The sequence below is a fragment of the Dromiciops gliroides genome, chromosome 2 (assembly GCF_019393635.1).
Source record: "Dromiciops gliroides isolate mDroGli1 chromosome 2, mDroGli1.pri, whole genome shotgun sequence".
Classification (NCBI taxonomy): domain Eukaryota; kingdom Metazoa; phylum Chordata; class Mammalia; order Microbiotheria; family Microbiotheriidae; genus Dromiciops; species Dromiciops gliroides.
This window is the reverse complement of record NC_057862.1, coordinates 466,739,026-466,756,745: the sequence shown is the minus strand read 5'-3', so window position 1 is coordinate 466,756,745 and position 17,720 is coordinate 466,739,026. Positions and strand designations below refer to the sequence as shown.

The window sequence follows — 17,720 nt, the reverse complement described above, 5'->3', positions numbered from 1 at the left end:
TTGGTCCCCCAAATCCTATCATCCAAGGTTTACTGGCATTCCAAGATATGAAGCGAGTGCATTTGGCAGTGATCCTGGTTCTAACAATTGACTGTCAACTAGTATGTCATGGATCTATTCTTGCAGCTATCTGGGAGGTCTCTCCATTATGGTGCAGATCCCAGTCTATCTATAATTTGGTGTGTAAGTCTTATAGTGGTACCTACATCTCAAAAGGGTTAAGATATTTGTCCACAGCCACACAGCTAGGAAGTGTTAGAGGTATAATTCAAAGCCAGGTCTTCCTGACACCAAGTCAAGCACTCTACATCAACTATGCCAAGCTATCTCTCTTAATGTCAGTTTCCATCTCCATAAGAACATCTTTTTCCTCTCTCCCAGATGATCTCAATTGCTCAACAACAACAAAAAAGCCTGGATGCCCCTGCCCTAGCCTTTTACCAAGTCCTGTCCCCAAGGGGAGATTCAATCTCAGATCTTGTTGGTTCTCAGTCCTTCTAGCAGGACCAAGAGAAGTTTATGAATCTTTTTAGCAAATCAAGGCAGAGGCAAAGGAGAAGGAGAAAGTGAAAAGGAAGAGTAAGAGTAGAAAAGGAAAACAGGAGGGGAGAGAAGGATGGAAATGTCTGCTAGTGAATGGCTGAGATGTATAGAGACCGTAGAGTACAAGATTTGATGTCAGAGGAACTGGGTTCGAATCTCACTTCAGTCAATTCCTAAAAACATAGTGACATGGTGGTCTTGGAGTCTGGGAGCCTTGGTTCAAAGTTAGCCTTTGACATTTATTAGATGTGTGACCCTGGGCCTCTCTGAGACTCAATTGACTCACCTGCAAATTGGAGATGATAATAACAGCTATTTCAAAAGGTTGTTGTGAAAATCAAAAGAGATAATGGAGAAAACTTCTCTGCAAAGCTCCATCTAAATCTGAGCTCATGTTATTAGGGTGTGACCTTGGGCAAGTAATTTCCCCTCCCTAAGCCTTATTTTCCTGGTAACTAAAATGAAGAGTTCAGACCAAATGACCAAGGACCCTTCCAGTTCTAAACTCAGTTCCTATCCTTATCAGTTGTTGACCCATTAGTGGTCAGTCAAGTGAAAGTGAGGAGAGAGGGAAGTGGAGGGTGTACCCCCAATTGATTAGATGGTAGATGTCAGGATTCCTAGGAGAACCATTTGGATTTATAGAGAAATTTTGGAAGGGGAGCCCAGTTGCCAAGCTGAACAGGCTGTCTCTTTGTAGGCAGCATGCAGTTTCAGGGACCATGTGCAACTCATTACCAGTACGAGGTTTTCATTTGCAGTCTGGGCTGCGTGATGTCACGAGCCCAGTGGATGGGGATGAGGCTCAGGGGAAGCAATGACTGCAATATTTTTCTGACACTAACACCTCTCTCTGGCCCTCAGAAAGCATTGGAGGTGGGGAGGGGGGTTGGGATACAGAGAGGGAACTGGGCTCAGCCAGAACACCACCCACGCCCAAGCCTCCTCCTCCTCCTTCTCCTTCTCCTTTTGCCTCCTCCTCCCCCTCCCCTTGGCGCCAGGCTAGAAGGGCTTACAGCTGTACAGGCACGAAAACAATGGAAAGAAATGAAGAAAAGGGAGGGGGAAAGAGAGAGGGGAAAAGTGGAGAAGCAAAGGGAGGGGAGGGAATAAGGAGCAGGCCCAGATGGCTCCTTCTTTAGATTCCTTTTTCCAAAGGAAAAGACATTTAGGTTCACAGGATGTTAGAGCTGGAGGATGTCTTTGGAGGTCCTCTGATCCAACCAGCCCTCATTTGACAGATGAGGAAACAGAGACAGAGAAGGGGAGGGGCTTGTTCAAGGTCACAGGGCTAACTTAGGAATCACCAGATCCAACCATTTTACATATGAGAAAACTTTAGGATGAAAACCCTTTCACTTGTCTTGGATAGCACTTTGCTAGGTAATCTCCCCCACACCATGTGCTTCATAAACTTTTCTTTGTTTTTTATTTTTATTTTTTTGCCAGGCAATGAGGGTTAAGTGACTTGCCCAGGGTCACACAGCTAGTAAGTGTCAAGTGTCTGAGGCTGGATTTGAACTCAGGTCCTTCTGAATCGAGGACCGGTGCTTTATCCACTGCACCATCTAACTGCCCCCTCTTTGTTTTTTGCCAAAAAAGTATGACTTTTTCAGCAACATCTGTTATGTGGTACAGCCTCAGGGTGGCACAGAGGAAAGATCACTGACCCTGGAGTCAGAAGTCCTGGTTCAAATCTCATCTCTGACATTTGCTACCTGTGTGACACTGGGCAAATTGAAAACTACAAAAAAACCTGAGTTCCCCAGGCCTCCCACATATTGAGCATCCAAGACAATCTTCTACATCCAGTTTTGGCTACTTCAGTTTTCATAGTCTCAGAAAGATCCCATTGAGCCTCTTGTAATCATCTTTATCAATCCCCAACCTCCCTTTTCCCTCCTCTCCATTCACCCTGACCACATCTCTTTGGGTATCTTGCAGGATGTGTAGTTTGCTGGATTTCAACTGGACTTCCTCCGCTACCTTGTGCCATTAGGGCTTATCAACCTTAATTTCCTCATCTGTAAAATAAGGACCTCAGAGGTGCCTTCCAGCTCCTATGCTCCTTCCTCAGTGCTCTTTATATGAACTTCTCTCTACCATAGACAGAAGAGAACTGACCCAGGAATTGAAAAACTTTGGGTCAATCCCTTTCCTTCTCTGGGCCTCCGTTTCTTATCTGTGAAATAATGGGTTGGACTAGATGATTTCTCATGCTCCTTCGGGGGCAGCTAGGTGGCAAAGTGGATAGAGTGCCAGTCCTGGAGTGAGGAAGACTCATCTTCCAGGGTTCAGATCTGGCCTCGGACACTCACTAGCCATGTGACCCTGGGCCAGTCACTTTACCCTGTTTGCCTCAATTTCCTCATCTATAAAATGAGCTGCAGAAGGAAATGGCAAACCACTCCAGTATCTTCGCCAAGAAAATCTCAAAATGGGTCATGAAAAGTTGGACATGACTGAAGAGTGACTAAACAACAATGTTCCCCCAACCTCTGTAATTCCACGTGCCCAGAAAGGGCCAAGATGGATGACAACTAACCACTACTATGACAGATTTAGGGCAGACATCTCACAATTATAGAGTTCTCACAATGGAAGGGACCTTAACAGCCATCAGACAGCTGGTACCATAAAAAAGTGTCTCCCCTATAACATGAACAAATGATCATTTTTAGTAAGCACCTACTATGTGCCAAGCACTGTTCAGGATGCTGGAGATATAAAAAAAATGGCGCTAGAAGTTGGGAGGAATCAAGAAAAGCCCCACATGTGGGAGGTGGTGTTTATTTTCTCTTTGCCAAGGAGAATGACCTTGAGAGACGTTCTGAAGAAAATGAGGGATTCTGAAAGGCACGGGTGAGGTTGGAGTGCATTCTAGGCATGCAGAACAGCCAGTACAAAGAGTCAGAGTGGGGAGCTGGAGGCCCTTGTGTGAGGATCATTAGGAGGGCTGGTTTGCCTGTGGAAGTAGGCAACGGGCTGCCAAACATATGGTCATCTTCAAGTCTGTTTGATGACCTTAAGTGAGGGGAAACCAACCACCTTCCAGAGCAATCCACGCTTCTTTTGTAAAGCTCTAATTGTTAGGAAGCTTTTCTCACATCAAGCCTAAATTTATTTCCAAATTGGTTGTAAGATTAGAGGTACCATGGTACAGGGGAAATAGGCCTAGATTGAAGCCAAAGGACCTGGGTTCAAATCTCAGCTCTACCCCTTGATACCTGTGTGACCTTCAGCAGATCGCTACATCTCTAAACATCCATTTCGAGCAAAACTCACAGAAGAACGTACTGAAATCATCTTCTAACCAAGAATGACTTGGAAGGTCAGAAGGAGGGAGCTGCTGTGCTGATACAGGAGTTGAGCCCAACCCCACAGTCACCCTGACACAGATCCAGTCCCAGGAAGGCCTCCCCACAGAAGCAGACCCCCATAACCTCTGAATCAGCTGAAGCACCAGTGTCGTCTGGAAATAAGCTCACAGTCTGGTGAGTGGGCTGAGCCCTGGGCAGGGGAGAGACTACAGGGGTCTTTGCTGGTGCTAAGGCAGAACTTGGATTTTACACCCTGCTGAGAAACAGGAGGTAGGCTCGAGTAGCAGTGGCGCAGGTGGGGGAGGGGCACAGGCTCATCAGAGCTGACAACTACAGCACACAAAGCTGGTTGATTAGCAAGTTGGTCTGGGGTCATCTAAGGACCAGGGAACAGGCCAGGTGAGTGAAGAACCTGATCCTCCTTAAATCATACCACCTGGAACTTCTTAAGCTTGGGATACTGTAGCCTGGAAACAGTGCCCCACTCTAAGGAGCTAAAAGTCTAGTAAAAGAAAGGCAAGATGAGCCAACAGAGAAAGGTGAAGACCATAGAAAGTTTCTTCAGTAACAAGGAAGACCAAGGGGCACCCTCAGAGGAAGATGTCAACATCAGGGCCCCTATATCTAAAGCTTCCAAGAAAAATATGAATTGGTCTCAGGCCATAGAAGTGCTCAAAAAGGACTTTGAAGATAAAGTTAGAGAGGTAGAGGAAAAAATGGAAAGAGAAATGAGGGGGATGCAGGAAAGACATGAGAAAAGAGTCAACAGCTTGAAAAGTCAAATGGAAAAGGAGGTACAAAAGCTCTCTGATGAAAATAATTGCCTAAGAATGAGGATTGAACAAATGGAAGCCAGTGACTTTATGAGAAACCAAGACACAATAAAGCAAATCCAAATGAACATCCATTTCCTCCTTTGTAAGGAGGAGGTTGGACTAGATGACCTCCATAATCCTTCTAGGATGAAGTGATCCAATGACCTTTGCCTTTGAAGCTATCTAGACAAGGACACCCATGAGCCTTGAATGAGTCGGGGGAGATGGAAGCACAGCTAGGTATTCTCAGGTTCTACTCAGTGCTTTATAGGGTCTACAATTAAGTACCTGGACAACCAGGGCATGGAACTGGTCCTGCTCTAAGGAGATCTTACCACAAAGACCATTTTCTTTTTTGTTGATGTTGTCCAGTCATTTCAGTCACGTAGGACTCTCCATGAACCCCGTTTGGGGCTTTCTTGGCAAAGATACCAGAGTGGTTTGCCATTTCCTTCTCCAGCTCATTTTATAGATGAGGAAACTGAGGCAAACAGGGTCACACAGCTGGATAGTATCTGAGGCCAGATTTGAACTCAGGTTTTCCTGATTCCAGGCCCAGCACACTATCCACTGCTATTCACTGGCTGCCACCATTTTCTTATCCACAATTCGAAAACAAAACAAAATGAAACACTTCTACTGAGAGTTCCCCAGGCTTCCCATATCCTGAGTATCTGAGACAATCTCTTCCCCCCACCCCCACCCCCGCCCCCGCCCAGGGGCAGTGAGGGTTAAGTGACTTGCCCAGGATCAGCTAATAAGTGTCAAGTGTCTGAGGTTGGATTTGAACTCAGGTCCTCCTGAATCCAGGGCTGGTGCTTTATCCACTGTGCCACCTAGATGCCCCCTGAGACAATCTTTTATGTCTAGATTGGCAGCCACAGGTTTCACATCCTCAGAAAACCCCTTCTGAGTCTCCTATAATTAATTGTCTTTATTCTTCACTGTCTGTATTCTTCTCCACTCTCCATCCACCCCAACTACATCTCCTTGGGCATTTTCCAGGCTCTTCAGCTCATTGGACCTCCACTGAACTTCTCCTGTTGCCTTGGAGGGGTTCCTGTCCCCTCTGCATCCAAGGCCAGACTCAGATAAATATAGGGCCAGGGCCCTCACCGTCACTTCATTAATATAGGGAATTCCTAAATAAGGACTCTTGCAACCAATGCAGGTCAGATCTCCTCTGGAACTCATGGTCTCACCAAGATATCTAGAGCACTGAGAGAGTTAAGGAATTTGGCTAGGGTCACAGTCCATGTCACAGACAGGATTTGAACCCAGGTCTTCCTGGCCCAAAGGCCAATACTCTAGCCACTCCTTCATGGCTGCCTCTCAAAGAAATGTACAATAGGCAAAGCTTCTCTTTGGTGATTGTTTTCTTTGTACTTTGTATTTACCTGACTATGTCTCTCCCCACCCCACCGCTCAGCATAATATAAACTCCTGAGAGACAGCTCAGAGTCAAGAAAACTTGGATTCAAATCTACCTCTCACATCCTGACTGTGATCCTGGAAAAATCACTGAATCTCAAAGCCCCCCCAGAAGAGGGTCATGATATGTGACTATAAGTTGAAGAGAAAGTGTCCAGTAGGTTCAGTGCTGCTGGCAAGGGAAAGGAATGGGCACTTCTATATCCCATACTGTGTGCCAGGCACTGTGATGAGCACTTTACAAATATCTCACTGGGTCCTCACAATTCTTCAAGGTAGGTATTATCATCCTCATTTTATAGATGAGGAAACTGAGGCAGAGATTAAATGACTTTCCAGAGAAGAAACAGCTAGTACATAGAATCTATCTCCTGCCCCAGAAGAGCATATGCTTCTGGAGGTGGGGAGGCAGGGAGGGTATTTTGTTTTACTTATCAGATTTGTGATTTCATAGGGGTACAGAGCTTCTGATGAGGAATCCCCTCTATGAACATGCCTCTTATGATGAGGCCAGTCCAGCTTTGAGCCTGAGTCCAAATTTGAACCCATCTTCCTGATTCCAGGTCCAGAGCTCTATCCACTGTGCCACCAGCTGCCTGAACATATGGGAGTATTCATAGAGGGCATTCCTTACCAGAAGCTCTGTCCACCTATGGAATCACAAATCTGATAAGCAAAACAAAACGCCTTCCCTGCCCAACCTCCAAAAATGTACACTCTTCCAGGACAGGAGGCAGCTTCTACTTTGCCTTCAACTCCCTATGACCTAAACCATTTCCTGGCACATAGTGGGTGCTTTACAAGGGTTTAGTTCATGGAATTACCACCTCTGTTTTGCAAGGCCTCCAATCTTTACCCTATCTAATGCCCTACAATGAGGGAAAATCCTATAAGAAAAAAAGGAGCTTCTTGAATGGTTTGACTTTCTGATATTTTAGGTCTCTACTGTCTATTGTGTAGTCCTTACTCTGTTAGCACTGAGTGTCTCCTCCATTTCCTCCCTGTCTCACTTTATGTTTTCTTTCCCTCTTCCATTCCTCATGATCATTCTTCCTTGCTTGCCCTCCTCTGTACCCCACCTGCCCCCTTCCCCTTTCCCTTCCCCTCTCCCTAGCTCTTTCTCTCTTCTGACACAGGGATTCTGAAGAAGGGGATGTAACAGTCTAGCTGGGGCTTTGTGGACCTGCAAGGAGAAAGCAAATCAATGCCCTAAATCAGAGGGCATTCAATTTCCCCTTTAAAATGAAAGGAATGGGGGGGGCAGCTATGTGGCACAGTGGATAGAGCACCAGCCCTGGATTGAGGAGGACCTGAGTCCAAATCTGGCCTCAGATACTTGACACTAGCTGTGTGACCCTGGGCAAGTCACTTAACCCTTATTGCCCTGCAAAAAAACCCAAACAAACAAATTAAAGGAATGGGGAAAGTTGCAACCCTAGTTTGACACTTTTAAGTTTCCATTCTCACCCAGCTCTCCTGCCTCCCCAAGGTTTTCACTTCAGCTGGATTCCCCTATTCCCTACCAACCAGTAGCCAAGAACACAGAATTCCGGAAAAAGAACAAAGTTGGAAACAGGAAGCCTTTGGGGAAACACAGCTTGATACATTTGTTTCCATATTTGTCCTGTCTCCCTGAAATTGCACTAGAACAGTGGCCATGACTGTTTTTATTCATTCGAATACTTGGGGCAGCATGGTGCAGGGAAAGAAACACTAGAGCTGTAGTCCAAGGACCTGGGTTCAAATTCCAGTTCTGCTACTTACTACAGATGTGACCTTGGGCAAGTCACTTAACTTTTTTACACCTCAATCTGGATTAGAACTGGTTTAGATGATTTCTAAGGTCCCTTCCAGCTCTAAATCTATGATCTTTTGAATGATATATTTTTTTATTAATGTTTCCAAATTAGCAAATAAGAGATCACTGCTGACTTTGGAGACAATAGTTTCAGTTGAATGGTGAGGTAGGAGATCAAATTGCAATTGGTTGAGAAGTGAGTAGGAGGAAAGGAACTGAGGCAAGAAGAATACAGTTTGGGGGTTTTTTCTAGGAATCTGGCTGTCAAAAGGAGGAGAGATAGAGAATAATAGCTCTAAATCTCAGATCCCCTATCTATAAAACAGAAAGAATAGCACCTGCCCAATCTACCTCATGAGCACTGAATATGAAAACACATGTGAAAAATGCTTTGTGGGGGCAGCTAGGTGGTACAGTGGATAAAGCACCACCCTGGATTCAGGAGGACCTGAGTTCAAATCCAGCCTCAGACACTTGACACTGACTAGCTGTGTGGGCAAATCACTTAACCCTCATTGCTCAGCAAAAAATAAACCAAAAACCAACCAAACAAACAAAAAAGTAGGGAAAGGAAAAATGCTTTGCAAAGCATAAAGTACCCTACATACATCAGGGGTCTGACCCCCAGGCTGGTCGCAGGACCTCATAGTCACAACATTCTCAGGTTGAAGCTGAGCCATGACATTCCCCCAGGGCTGCTCTTTCCAGCAGAGATTCTGGTACCACTCTTGAGGTGATGGGAACAGAGGTACTCACCATCCTCACACAGGTTCAGCTTGGATAGACTCCTGCCTTCGAAAGTCTCCTCAAAGATGGAGCCATTCTCCCGGTCCCCAAAGTTGTGCAAATACATGCCTTTATTCTCCATTGGGTCCTACTGAAGACAGAGAAACATGGTAATAGAAAAATGGGGGGGGTGGAGAGAGAGAAAGAAAGAGAGAGAGAGAAAGAGAGAGAGAGAGAGAGAGAGAGAGAGAGAGAGAGAGAGAGAGAGAGAGAGAGAGAGAGATGAAAACACCAACTACAAAATAGAAACACACTCCAAGACCCTCTCCCACATCAAAATAAAGGGCTCAGCACCGGACCTGGAGTCAGGAGGACCTGAGTTCAAATCCGGCCTCAGACACTTAACACTTACTGGCTGTGTGACCTTGGGCAAGTCACTTAATCCCAATTGCCTCACCAAAAAAATAAATAAATAAAGGGCTCAATTGATCTTCATGGCAACCCTGTGAAGCAAATATTCCCAATGTCATAATCCTCATTTTGCAGATGAGAAAACTGATGTTGAGGTTTAAAAGTTGGGGCAACCTTGGGTTGCATTAAGAGAGGAATAGCTTCCAAAAATAAGGAGGTGATGATGCCTTTTCCCTGGCCAGAATTTATCTAGAGCATCACATTCAGTTCTAGGAACCTGGGTTTGGAAAGGATACTGACAAGCTGGAGGTCCTCAGGAGGACTAGGTTGGTGAAAGGTCTTGAGTCCATGGCATATGAGAGTGGGTTCACTTCTAGATCCCTTTTTTCCTCTTCTTCATAGAAAACCCCTTTACATAATGTCCTACTAACTCCTTTACTTGAGTTTCTTATAATGGCATGTCCCTTCTCCTTGCCAAGGCCAACTTTGTGCCCTTGATCCCATCCCCTGTTGGCTTCTCCAGAAGATTTCCCCCTCAATCATTACCTCTAGATAATCTTCAACCTCTGTCTGCTAGCTCCTTCCTTACTATCTTCAAATATGCCCAAGTCTCTCCCTTCCTTAAAAAAAAAAATCCCTGGCAAGTCACGTCACCCTCATTTCCCCCCCCCAAAATTTCCTTGATCCTCTTACCCCCTCAAGCTATCACCCATAATCTGTTCCCTTTTTCAGACAAACTCCTAGAAAGAGCTGGCAACATAGACCACCTCCACTTCCACTCCTCAGCGTTTTGCAATCTGACTTCCAGCCTCACCCATTCGCTCAACCAAAACCACTCACTCTCTCCAAATTTACGGATGTCTTCTTTATTGCCAAAGCTGATTTCTTTTCATAATTTTCATCATACTTGACATCTCGGATCTGTTTGAGCACTGGTTGATTGCTCTCTTCTGGCTACATTTATCTATTTCAGGACACTATTCTCTCCTTTGTTTTCTTACTGGATGACCGTTCCTTCTCAAACTCCTTTGCTGGCTCATAATCCATATCATGTCTCCTTTTGCTGAGTGTTCCCCAAGGCTCTGTCCTGGGTCCTCTTCTCTGTCTACACTCTGTCTCTCAGAGACCTCATCAGGTCTTATGGATTTAATGGGAGGGGGGAAGTTAAGAAAAAAAGAAATTTACAGATAACTTTATTATATATTTAAAAGGAATAGCAGGCTGCACATAGATTTGCAATTTCACGTGCAGTCTTTCTTATTATACTATCTTATGGAAATGCTTATTTTATTCCATAAATTTAAAACGTTTTAAAGATGATCCATAAATCTACATAACAAGTTCTATTCTCTCTCTTGAGCTTCTGTCTCACATCACTGTGTGCCTATTTGACATTTCACACTTGATGTTCAGAGATATCTCAAACTCAGTATGTCTAAAACTGACCTTATTATTTCCGCCCACACCCCAAACTGCCTTGCTTCCAAATTTTCCTGTTTCTGTAAAAGGCAACACTGTCCTCCCAGTCTCTCAGGTTCATAACTCTGTGTCCATGTGAACTGCCTCACTAAAGAAAACACCCACAATGCTGATATCATGGACCCATGGAGGTACAAAATCAATCTTAACACTTAGTGGTCACCCCCCAGTAAACTTGGGCCATTTATTTGGCTAGATCAACATTCTCCATATGGCTCAGCTTCCACTCCCCCTCTCCAGATAAGTGCCTAATAACCCTCTCTGAGAAGTGGTATTGCCATCATAACTTTGTTATGAACCTCAACTACTCATTTTCCCTCACTCCACTTATACAATCAGTTACTAAATCTTGCCATTTCTATCTCCACAATACCTCTCACATTTGAATCCTTCTCTCCCATCACTTTAGTTCAGGCTCTCATCCCTATAGATTTTTGCATCTGCCTCCTAAATGACTCAGGGGTCTCACCACTCTAGTACAATCTACCACAACTAGTAGTAGTAGTAGTAGTAGTAGTAGTAGTAGTAGTAGTAGTAGTAGTAGTAGTAATGACAATAAGTAAAAATAATAACAATGTAGTAAGGTAGGTGCTATTGTTATTTCCATTTTATAGATGAGGAAATGGAGGCAAACAGGGGTTAGGTGACTTGGTCAGGGTCACACCACTAGTAAGATTTTTAGGCAAAATTCGAATTCAAGTCTTCCTTACTCCAGGTACAGCACTCTATCTGCTGTGCCACATAGCTGCCTCAGTATTCTTTTCATTACCAGCTTCCCATTTCTAAATCATACAACTTTGAAGTTGAAAGAGACCTCAATGGTGTGATGCCTACCTGAAAGGAATCCCCTAACATATGATCCCAACAAGTGGTCACCCAATCTCTGCTTGGAGTCTTTAAATCAAAAGAGCCTCCAGAAAAGTCCCCCCATTCCTAACCCATCCACTGAGTCCTCAGACCTTAAAGGAGCCAAGTTTCTAGGCAACATGGACTTTGAAATCCTTGGAGCGCCTCCTTTTCCTCTCTACAGCCCTAGGAATGGTGCTTGAGTTTACATAGCTCAGAGCACAGTCTGTCCTGTGTTGGGGTCAGAAGGAACACAACCTCCTCTACCCCAGGGAGTAAGCTGGAGCCTGGTTCTGGGCCCAATGGAACACAAGAGGAAGGAGAGAGCAGCTGGACTATGAGCTAAAGACTACTGGGCAGGGTTTCCTCTCTGCCCTTTACTGTGCATGTCTTGGGAAGGAGGAAAGCTGGCCAGGAGACAGGGAATGATACAGGAATTATAGACTCAAGTCTCTCAGAGCTTCACAGGACCACAAGATGTGTCTTGTTTAGCCTTCCTGCAGGCAAAGAATTATTATAATACCCAGTCAGTAGATGAGGCAACTGACAAGGAGGAATACTCTAATTCCATTCAGGTGAACCAACCAAAAAGGGACCAGAAACCTATGGTTCCTCCAAAATCCACACCTCCAGCTCTGACACAAGATGCTTCTGGTACCAGGATTCAGAAGACTGAGTCCTGCCATCTTGTCTCCTCCTTCCTGTGCAGCTCATTCCTTAAGCTCATCAGCCAATACAGCTTAGGGACTTGTGGTCTTTACCTATCTCATCAAATGGCAGGGTTGGAAGATAACTTAGAGATCATGGGTCTACATCCCAGACTTTATAGTTGAGGAAACAAACAGGGGCTTCAGATTCCTTGTTTTAGGAATAGGGATAATCCGAGGTAAGGATTCCTTCCTTGCAGAGCATCAGGGTGTCATTCCCTTTTCCTTCAAGTAAAGTCATTTAAAGTATCCTCTTGTCCATTTTGGACCTGGAGAATGGAGGGAGACATAGGACCAACCTACCCCTTTCAGAGCTGATTCTTCTCCTTCTAAGACTGACCTGAAAGAGCATGTCCCTTATGCCTGCCTGCAGTACCTCCCTCTCAGTCATGTTTTAAGGACAAACAACTTGAAAGTGCTATAGAGAGGTGAACTGCCATCCTTAGAGAGGTGGGTTCCTAGGCTTGAAGGAAAGAAGGCTCCCTGAAGCATTGTGGTTGTGCTTTAAAGAGTGGAGAGGCAGGGAGCAAAGGCAAGGTGGAGAGCTGGGGCTGCAGGTAGTCACAGGTAATCTGGGCCATCCCAAACCCTGAGCATCTAGTTTGAGCATAATTTACAAGAGACAAGACAAGCCTTTGCATAAACTGGTCTGCAAGGCTGGGATGCCCTCTTTTCAAGGCTTAGCTTTGGAGCCATCTTCACGAGCCCTCTCCTCCCCCAGTTGTTGGTGGCTTCACTGCCCATACCAAATTATTTTGCATTTCCTTGTCTGGGGACCTGTTATTTCTTGCTTATAGAAGGTAAACTCCTTGAGAACAGGAATTATTCCTTTCGCTTTTGTCTTTGCATTCCTAGTGCCCAAGAGACAGTGTGGTATAATGGTTACAGAGATGGTCTTTGAGCCTTGAAAACCTACTTCTGTCTTGTACGATTACAAGTTTCAGAAAAGGTACTAACCTACATTGATAGCAGGACTTTCCTAAAAAGGGGGATGGGGGGAAGGCGTCGCTATGCTAGCAAAATCCCCGGCATACGTGCAAATGTTATCCCTTATCTCCCAAGGCTTTTCAATAGTTTGCTGGATTGGATTGAATGGATGATTTGCCGATGGTCCTGTCACAGCGAGTCATTCCGTACCTTTAGAGGCAGAACAGGAGTAGATGCTGGGCCTCCTTAGACCCAGAATTCACTTCTTCCGGCCACCCTTTAAATGCAGCATTCCTCCCCCCATCCACCAGCCCCACAAAGATGGGTCACATCTCTGTCGATGTTCTTGTGTCCGAACCACTTCCTCTAGCCCTGCGCGCCCCGCTTCTTCGTATTTCTTGCTCCTGCCTCGCAAGACCCGAGTCACTCTGCCCCACCCCCAGGTTGTCAGAAACAGAGTTCCTGCAGATCAGTACTTTCTCTCCAAATCCTCCACCCCTTCTCCAAGGAGGAAGGCTTGGGGGGATCCTGCGCAGTCACATAGAGGTTGAGTTGGAAGGGGCCTCCTCTGAAGAACTTTCATCTGCACTCAGACACCCCTCCCCTTTGGCCACTCTCCTCACTGGAGGTGCAAAGCACAAGGCACGTTTCTCTATAAACGCAGCCTCGGCAGCTCTCTCTGCCAAGAACAACAGCCCCTGACACCCAGAGGGAAGGTCGAGCCGAGATCAGACGTATGGGCATCTCCAGAAGTGAGCAGAGAAAGCCGCCTCCGTGGGCTCTCCTATGTTTACATGCTAAAAACACACAGATCCTCCACTCCTCATCTGCCCTACCCCCATTGCCCCTTTTCTCGCCTTCTCATCAGAGTTTAGACTGGAGCTGGAATGTGTGCCTTGTTATCACACTACCACTCTAAAGCCACTCCTTGCCTTGCCTTCCCCTCCCCCATAGTTCCTTCCTCATAACTCCCTCCCTCCCCACCTCCCAGCTATGGTGCCTGAAAGCATCCCAGCCTGCAGGAGTGTGTGTGTGTGTGTGTGTGTGTGTGTGTGTGTGTGTGTTTTGGAGGAGAGAGAACCTTTGCAGAGCAGGGGCCAGATGTTAGTGAGATGAGTTTGGCAAGGCTGGGCCAGTTCTGTTGGAAGTCTGTAACTTGGAAGGAAAATATCAGAATGTTCTGTCTACTACAAGTTGTATTTGGGGTATTTTGGACCCTGAGATCATCGGTCCCTTCCAGATGACCAGACCAAATATCTGTGCTTAAGGATGGATCAACAAACAAGTGTTATATTAATAACAACAACAATGATGGTGATTATAATAATAATAATTCCCCCACCCCCACCTTACAGTTCCATAACACTTTCTCAGCAGACAGGTCCTTGGCAACTGTCCAGTTCTGAAAACACAAGTTCAGCACTTTAGATGTTCCTCTAAAGTGCCAGAAACAGCTTAAAGGCTGGGAGTCAGGCAGCGGCGGCAGTACAGCACCTTGGACAAGTCTCTTTACCTCGCTGGGTCTTAGTTTCCTATTATGTTAAAAGAGGGAGTTGGGCTGCATGAGCTCTAAGCTCCCTCCCTGCTCTGAATCTATGCTTGTAAGTGGGACTGTCCAGGGCTAGCCTCATCTGACCTCTCTGGAAGTGATGGGAAATGCTAAGAGAAAAAAGGAGGCATCATGTACTTTAGAAGGAGGGGAGCACACACTGGAGATTTCAACACAGAATGAATAACAGATCACAGAAGGGAAACACGTCAATTAAAACTCAGCAGTTTTTAAATCAAAGGGGTGAGGGACCTTCTGTAAATATGATGACAGCTCTGCCCAGCACTTGCAAAATTCTATATGAGACACTTAAAAAAGGGGCATTGGATGTCAGAACTCAACTTCCAAACATATCCTTAAAACTATACAAAATCAGTCTGGGCAGATGGTTTTCTCTTCTCCTCTTAAGACCTTCATCCACCTGTGGATGAAACTACCTTCCCCAAGATAAGTCTCCAATTGACAAAAACCAGGGACAGAAAGAGCACTTAGATTGAGTCCAAATGCTATCTCTCGCACAACTGCCTGGGTGACCTTGAAAAAATCACTTCCCACTTCTGAGCCTCAGTTTCCACATCAGTCTAGCTCTATATCAAATTCTATGATTAGGACCTAGATTCTCAGCCCTGTTCTCCTAGTACTAGTGAGAATGGTTCCTTCTCCCACTGAGCACTGGGGAGGGGCACAGACCTTGCTCCTCTCTTGGGGCACTTCTCACATCCAGGATTTTGCTCAGGTGCACTTGTTACTTTTCCTTGAATCTTCTCACTTTAGACTAATCAGACCCAAAGAAAACAACCAAGAATGATGATTTCCTCTAGGGGGAGCCTCACTAAGCAGAGGGAATTACTTTGCCCCCTACCCTTAATATTACTTAGCAGACAGTGAAATCATAGCCCAAAGCTTTGGATTGTTAAATGCCATGTCCCCAAGTTCTATCCCATGGTAGGAAGCAGAATGGTATCAGGGTAAAAGTCTTTGTAGGCTTTGCAGTCAGAGCTTGGATTCAAATGCCCTCTCTGAGGTTTACTATCTGTGGGACCTTGGCAAGTCATTTAACCACCATGGGCCTCAGTTTCCTCATCTGTAAAATGAGGTGGGATTGGACCAGATGACCTCTGAGGTCCCTTCTGGTTCCATATGCAGGTTGCTATCATCTTATACTCCTCTCCTCTGCACCAACATACATAGCCTGGTGTGTGCACAGAGTTGCATGTTACCTAGATCATCCCAATCCATGGGTAGGTTCTCAGGAGACCCAAGTTGACCTGTCATGCCTATAAGTCTCTCATCTAGGCTTCCAAATGCAAGGATCATCCTCTCAAACCCAGGTGGTTCAGTGTGCAGGCCTCAAGAATCGATCACTAGCTGCTCTTGGCTTGGGAGGTCGATGTAGGGGGCAAGTGCCATCAAACCCTACATCCAAAGGGATCCCCACCATCCAAAGGCCTTGGTTGCATGTCCCTCATTCCAGCTGAGGAGTGAGCTCTACCAGATTTCCTAAATCACTCCTCTCCTCTTCAAAACATAACATCTCAGCTGCTTTGAACAGGCCTCAGACTTACCTGTGGGTGTCTGTCTTCTGCAGGCCAGAGTGGTCCCTCTAGTTTCCAGAGCAAGCCATGGCAGGAACAGAACTTGCTATTATTGTCACAGCAATGAGGAAAGTGAAGGTCAGAGGTTGCTTACATAGGCTCTTCTTCCCAAGTCAGCCAGATCCAGTGAGGGTCATAGAAAGAGGCCAAGCAGAGGCAGAGATCCAATGGACCCTCTCTCCAGACCTGCTGGCCTTGCCTTCTTTGTACAGACCCACAAAATAAGGGTTCCTTCTTGGAGACAGCTAAGTCAATAGGCAAGCCCCAGCATTCTCCAAAAACTGTGGGAGCTGTGGGGGACAAGCCTGGGTAAAGCCTGTGGCTGGGAAATCTGTCAACTCCTCCTGGAGTCTTCAGCCACCTTCAGTCCAGGAGCGGAGCTCAGAAGATGCTTTGTGGAGACACCCAGCAACTCTACTGGGTCCTGAGATGGGAACTGTAGCTAGAAGGATTTAAAAAGTTCTTGGAGGAGTAGCTATTACTTCCGAGGCCAGGGCATGTGCTCCCTCTTGTGTCCAAGGAGAAGCACTGCAACCTCATAGTAGGATGCACTTGGGAGAAACATAAAGTAATGAGCCAAGGGTGGTTCGAAGGCTGGAACTTAGATGTTTAACTGAGCTGTAACTAACAACTGTTAGGGCAAGAAGGAAGTCAGTTGGGAGGGAGGTAACTAGGCCATGGGGAGATGCTTATAATAGGTTCATAGATCTAGAGAAGGATTTTTTCTGGAAGGCTCCTCAGAGTAATTCATTTTACAGATGAAAAATCAGAGGCCCAGGGAGGGAAAGTGATTTGCCCACAGTCACACAGGGCAGTGTGAGAAGTGGGATTGTAACCCAGGTACTCTGGTTCCATAACCAAAGTTCCTTCCTCTATGCCACTATGGCCAGCCTTGGGACCAAAGTCATTGTGAGGGGTGGAGAGAGAAGACCATGACCCACTGCCCTAGTGAAGAGATAGACATTCTGGGACATTTTGAGGCCCCCAAACAATGGGCAAGAGAGCAAAGGAGAGCCAAAATGGGAAGGAGATCACTTGAGGGGTGGTTAATGAATCCACAAGCATTTATTAAGTACCTATCTTATTTCAGACACTGCTATTCACTATAAATACAAAGGAGGAAGAGAGAGGGAAGGAAGGAAGGAGGGATGGAGGGAAGGAAGGAAGGAAGTTCTTTTCCTTCAAGGAAATTACACTTTAGGAGGAAAACAGCATTATACAAATAAATGCTATATGTATGTCTATGTGTGTGTTTATACATACATACATGTATATGCATACAGGAGGTAATTTTTTAGGGAGGGTGAGGCAATTGTTGGGTGGGGATTAGGGAAGGTCTCATTAATGTAGGTGATATGAGTGGCACTTTTTTTTTTTTGCAGGGCAATGAGGGTTAAGTGACTTGCCCAGGGTCACACAGCTAGTGTCAAGTGTCTGAGGCTGGATTTGAACTCAGGTACTCCTGAATCCAGGGCCAGTGCTTTATCCACTGTGCCACCTAGCTACCCCACTACGGTTGCACTTTCAAAGGAGCTGGGGCTACTAAGAGACAGAGGCGAGAAGTAAGAATGTT

At 45.7% G+C, this 17,720-nt stretch overlaps 1 protein-coding gene across 3 annotated transcripts in view; it reads right to left on the bottom strand.

Moving 5' to 3' along the window:
- SCARA5 (scavenger receptor class A member 5) overlaps window positions 1-16,540 on the bottom strand; it is a 136,890-nt gene extending 120,350 nt beyond the window's left edge. For 2 of the 3 annotated variants that reach the window (XM_043986369.1, XM_043986372.1), the window contains exons 1-2: window positions 16,118-16,540; window positions 8,664-8,784 (exon numbers count right to left, since the gene is read on the bottom strand). In XM_043986369.1, coding sequence (XP_043842304.1) covers window positions 8,664-8,775 — 112 coding nt within the window. In that variant the 5' untranslated portion in view covers window positions 8,776-8,784; window positions 16,118-16,540. The remainder of the gene's footprint in view (window positions 1-8,663; window positions 8,785-16,117) is intronic. The other variant, XM_043986371.1, reaches the window with a different exon arrangement.
- Between the last annotated feature and the right edge of the window lie 1,180 nt (window positions 16,541-17,720).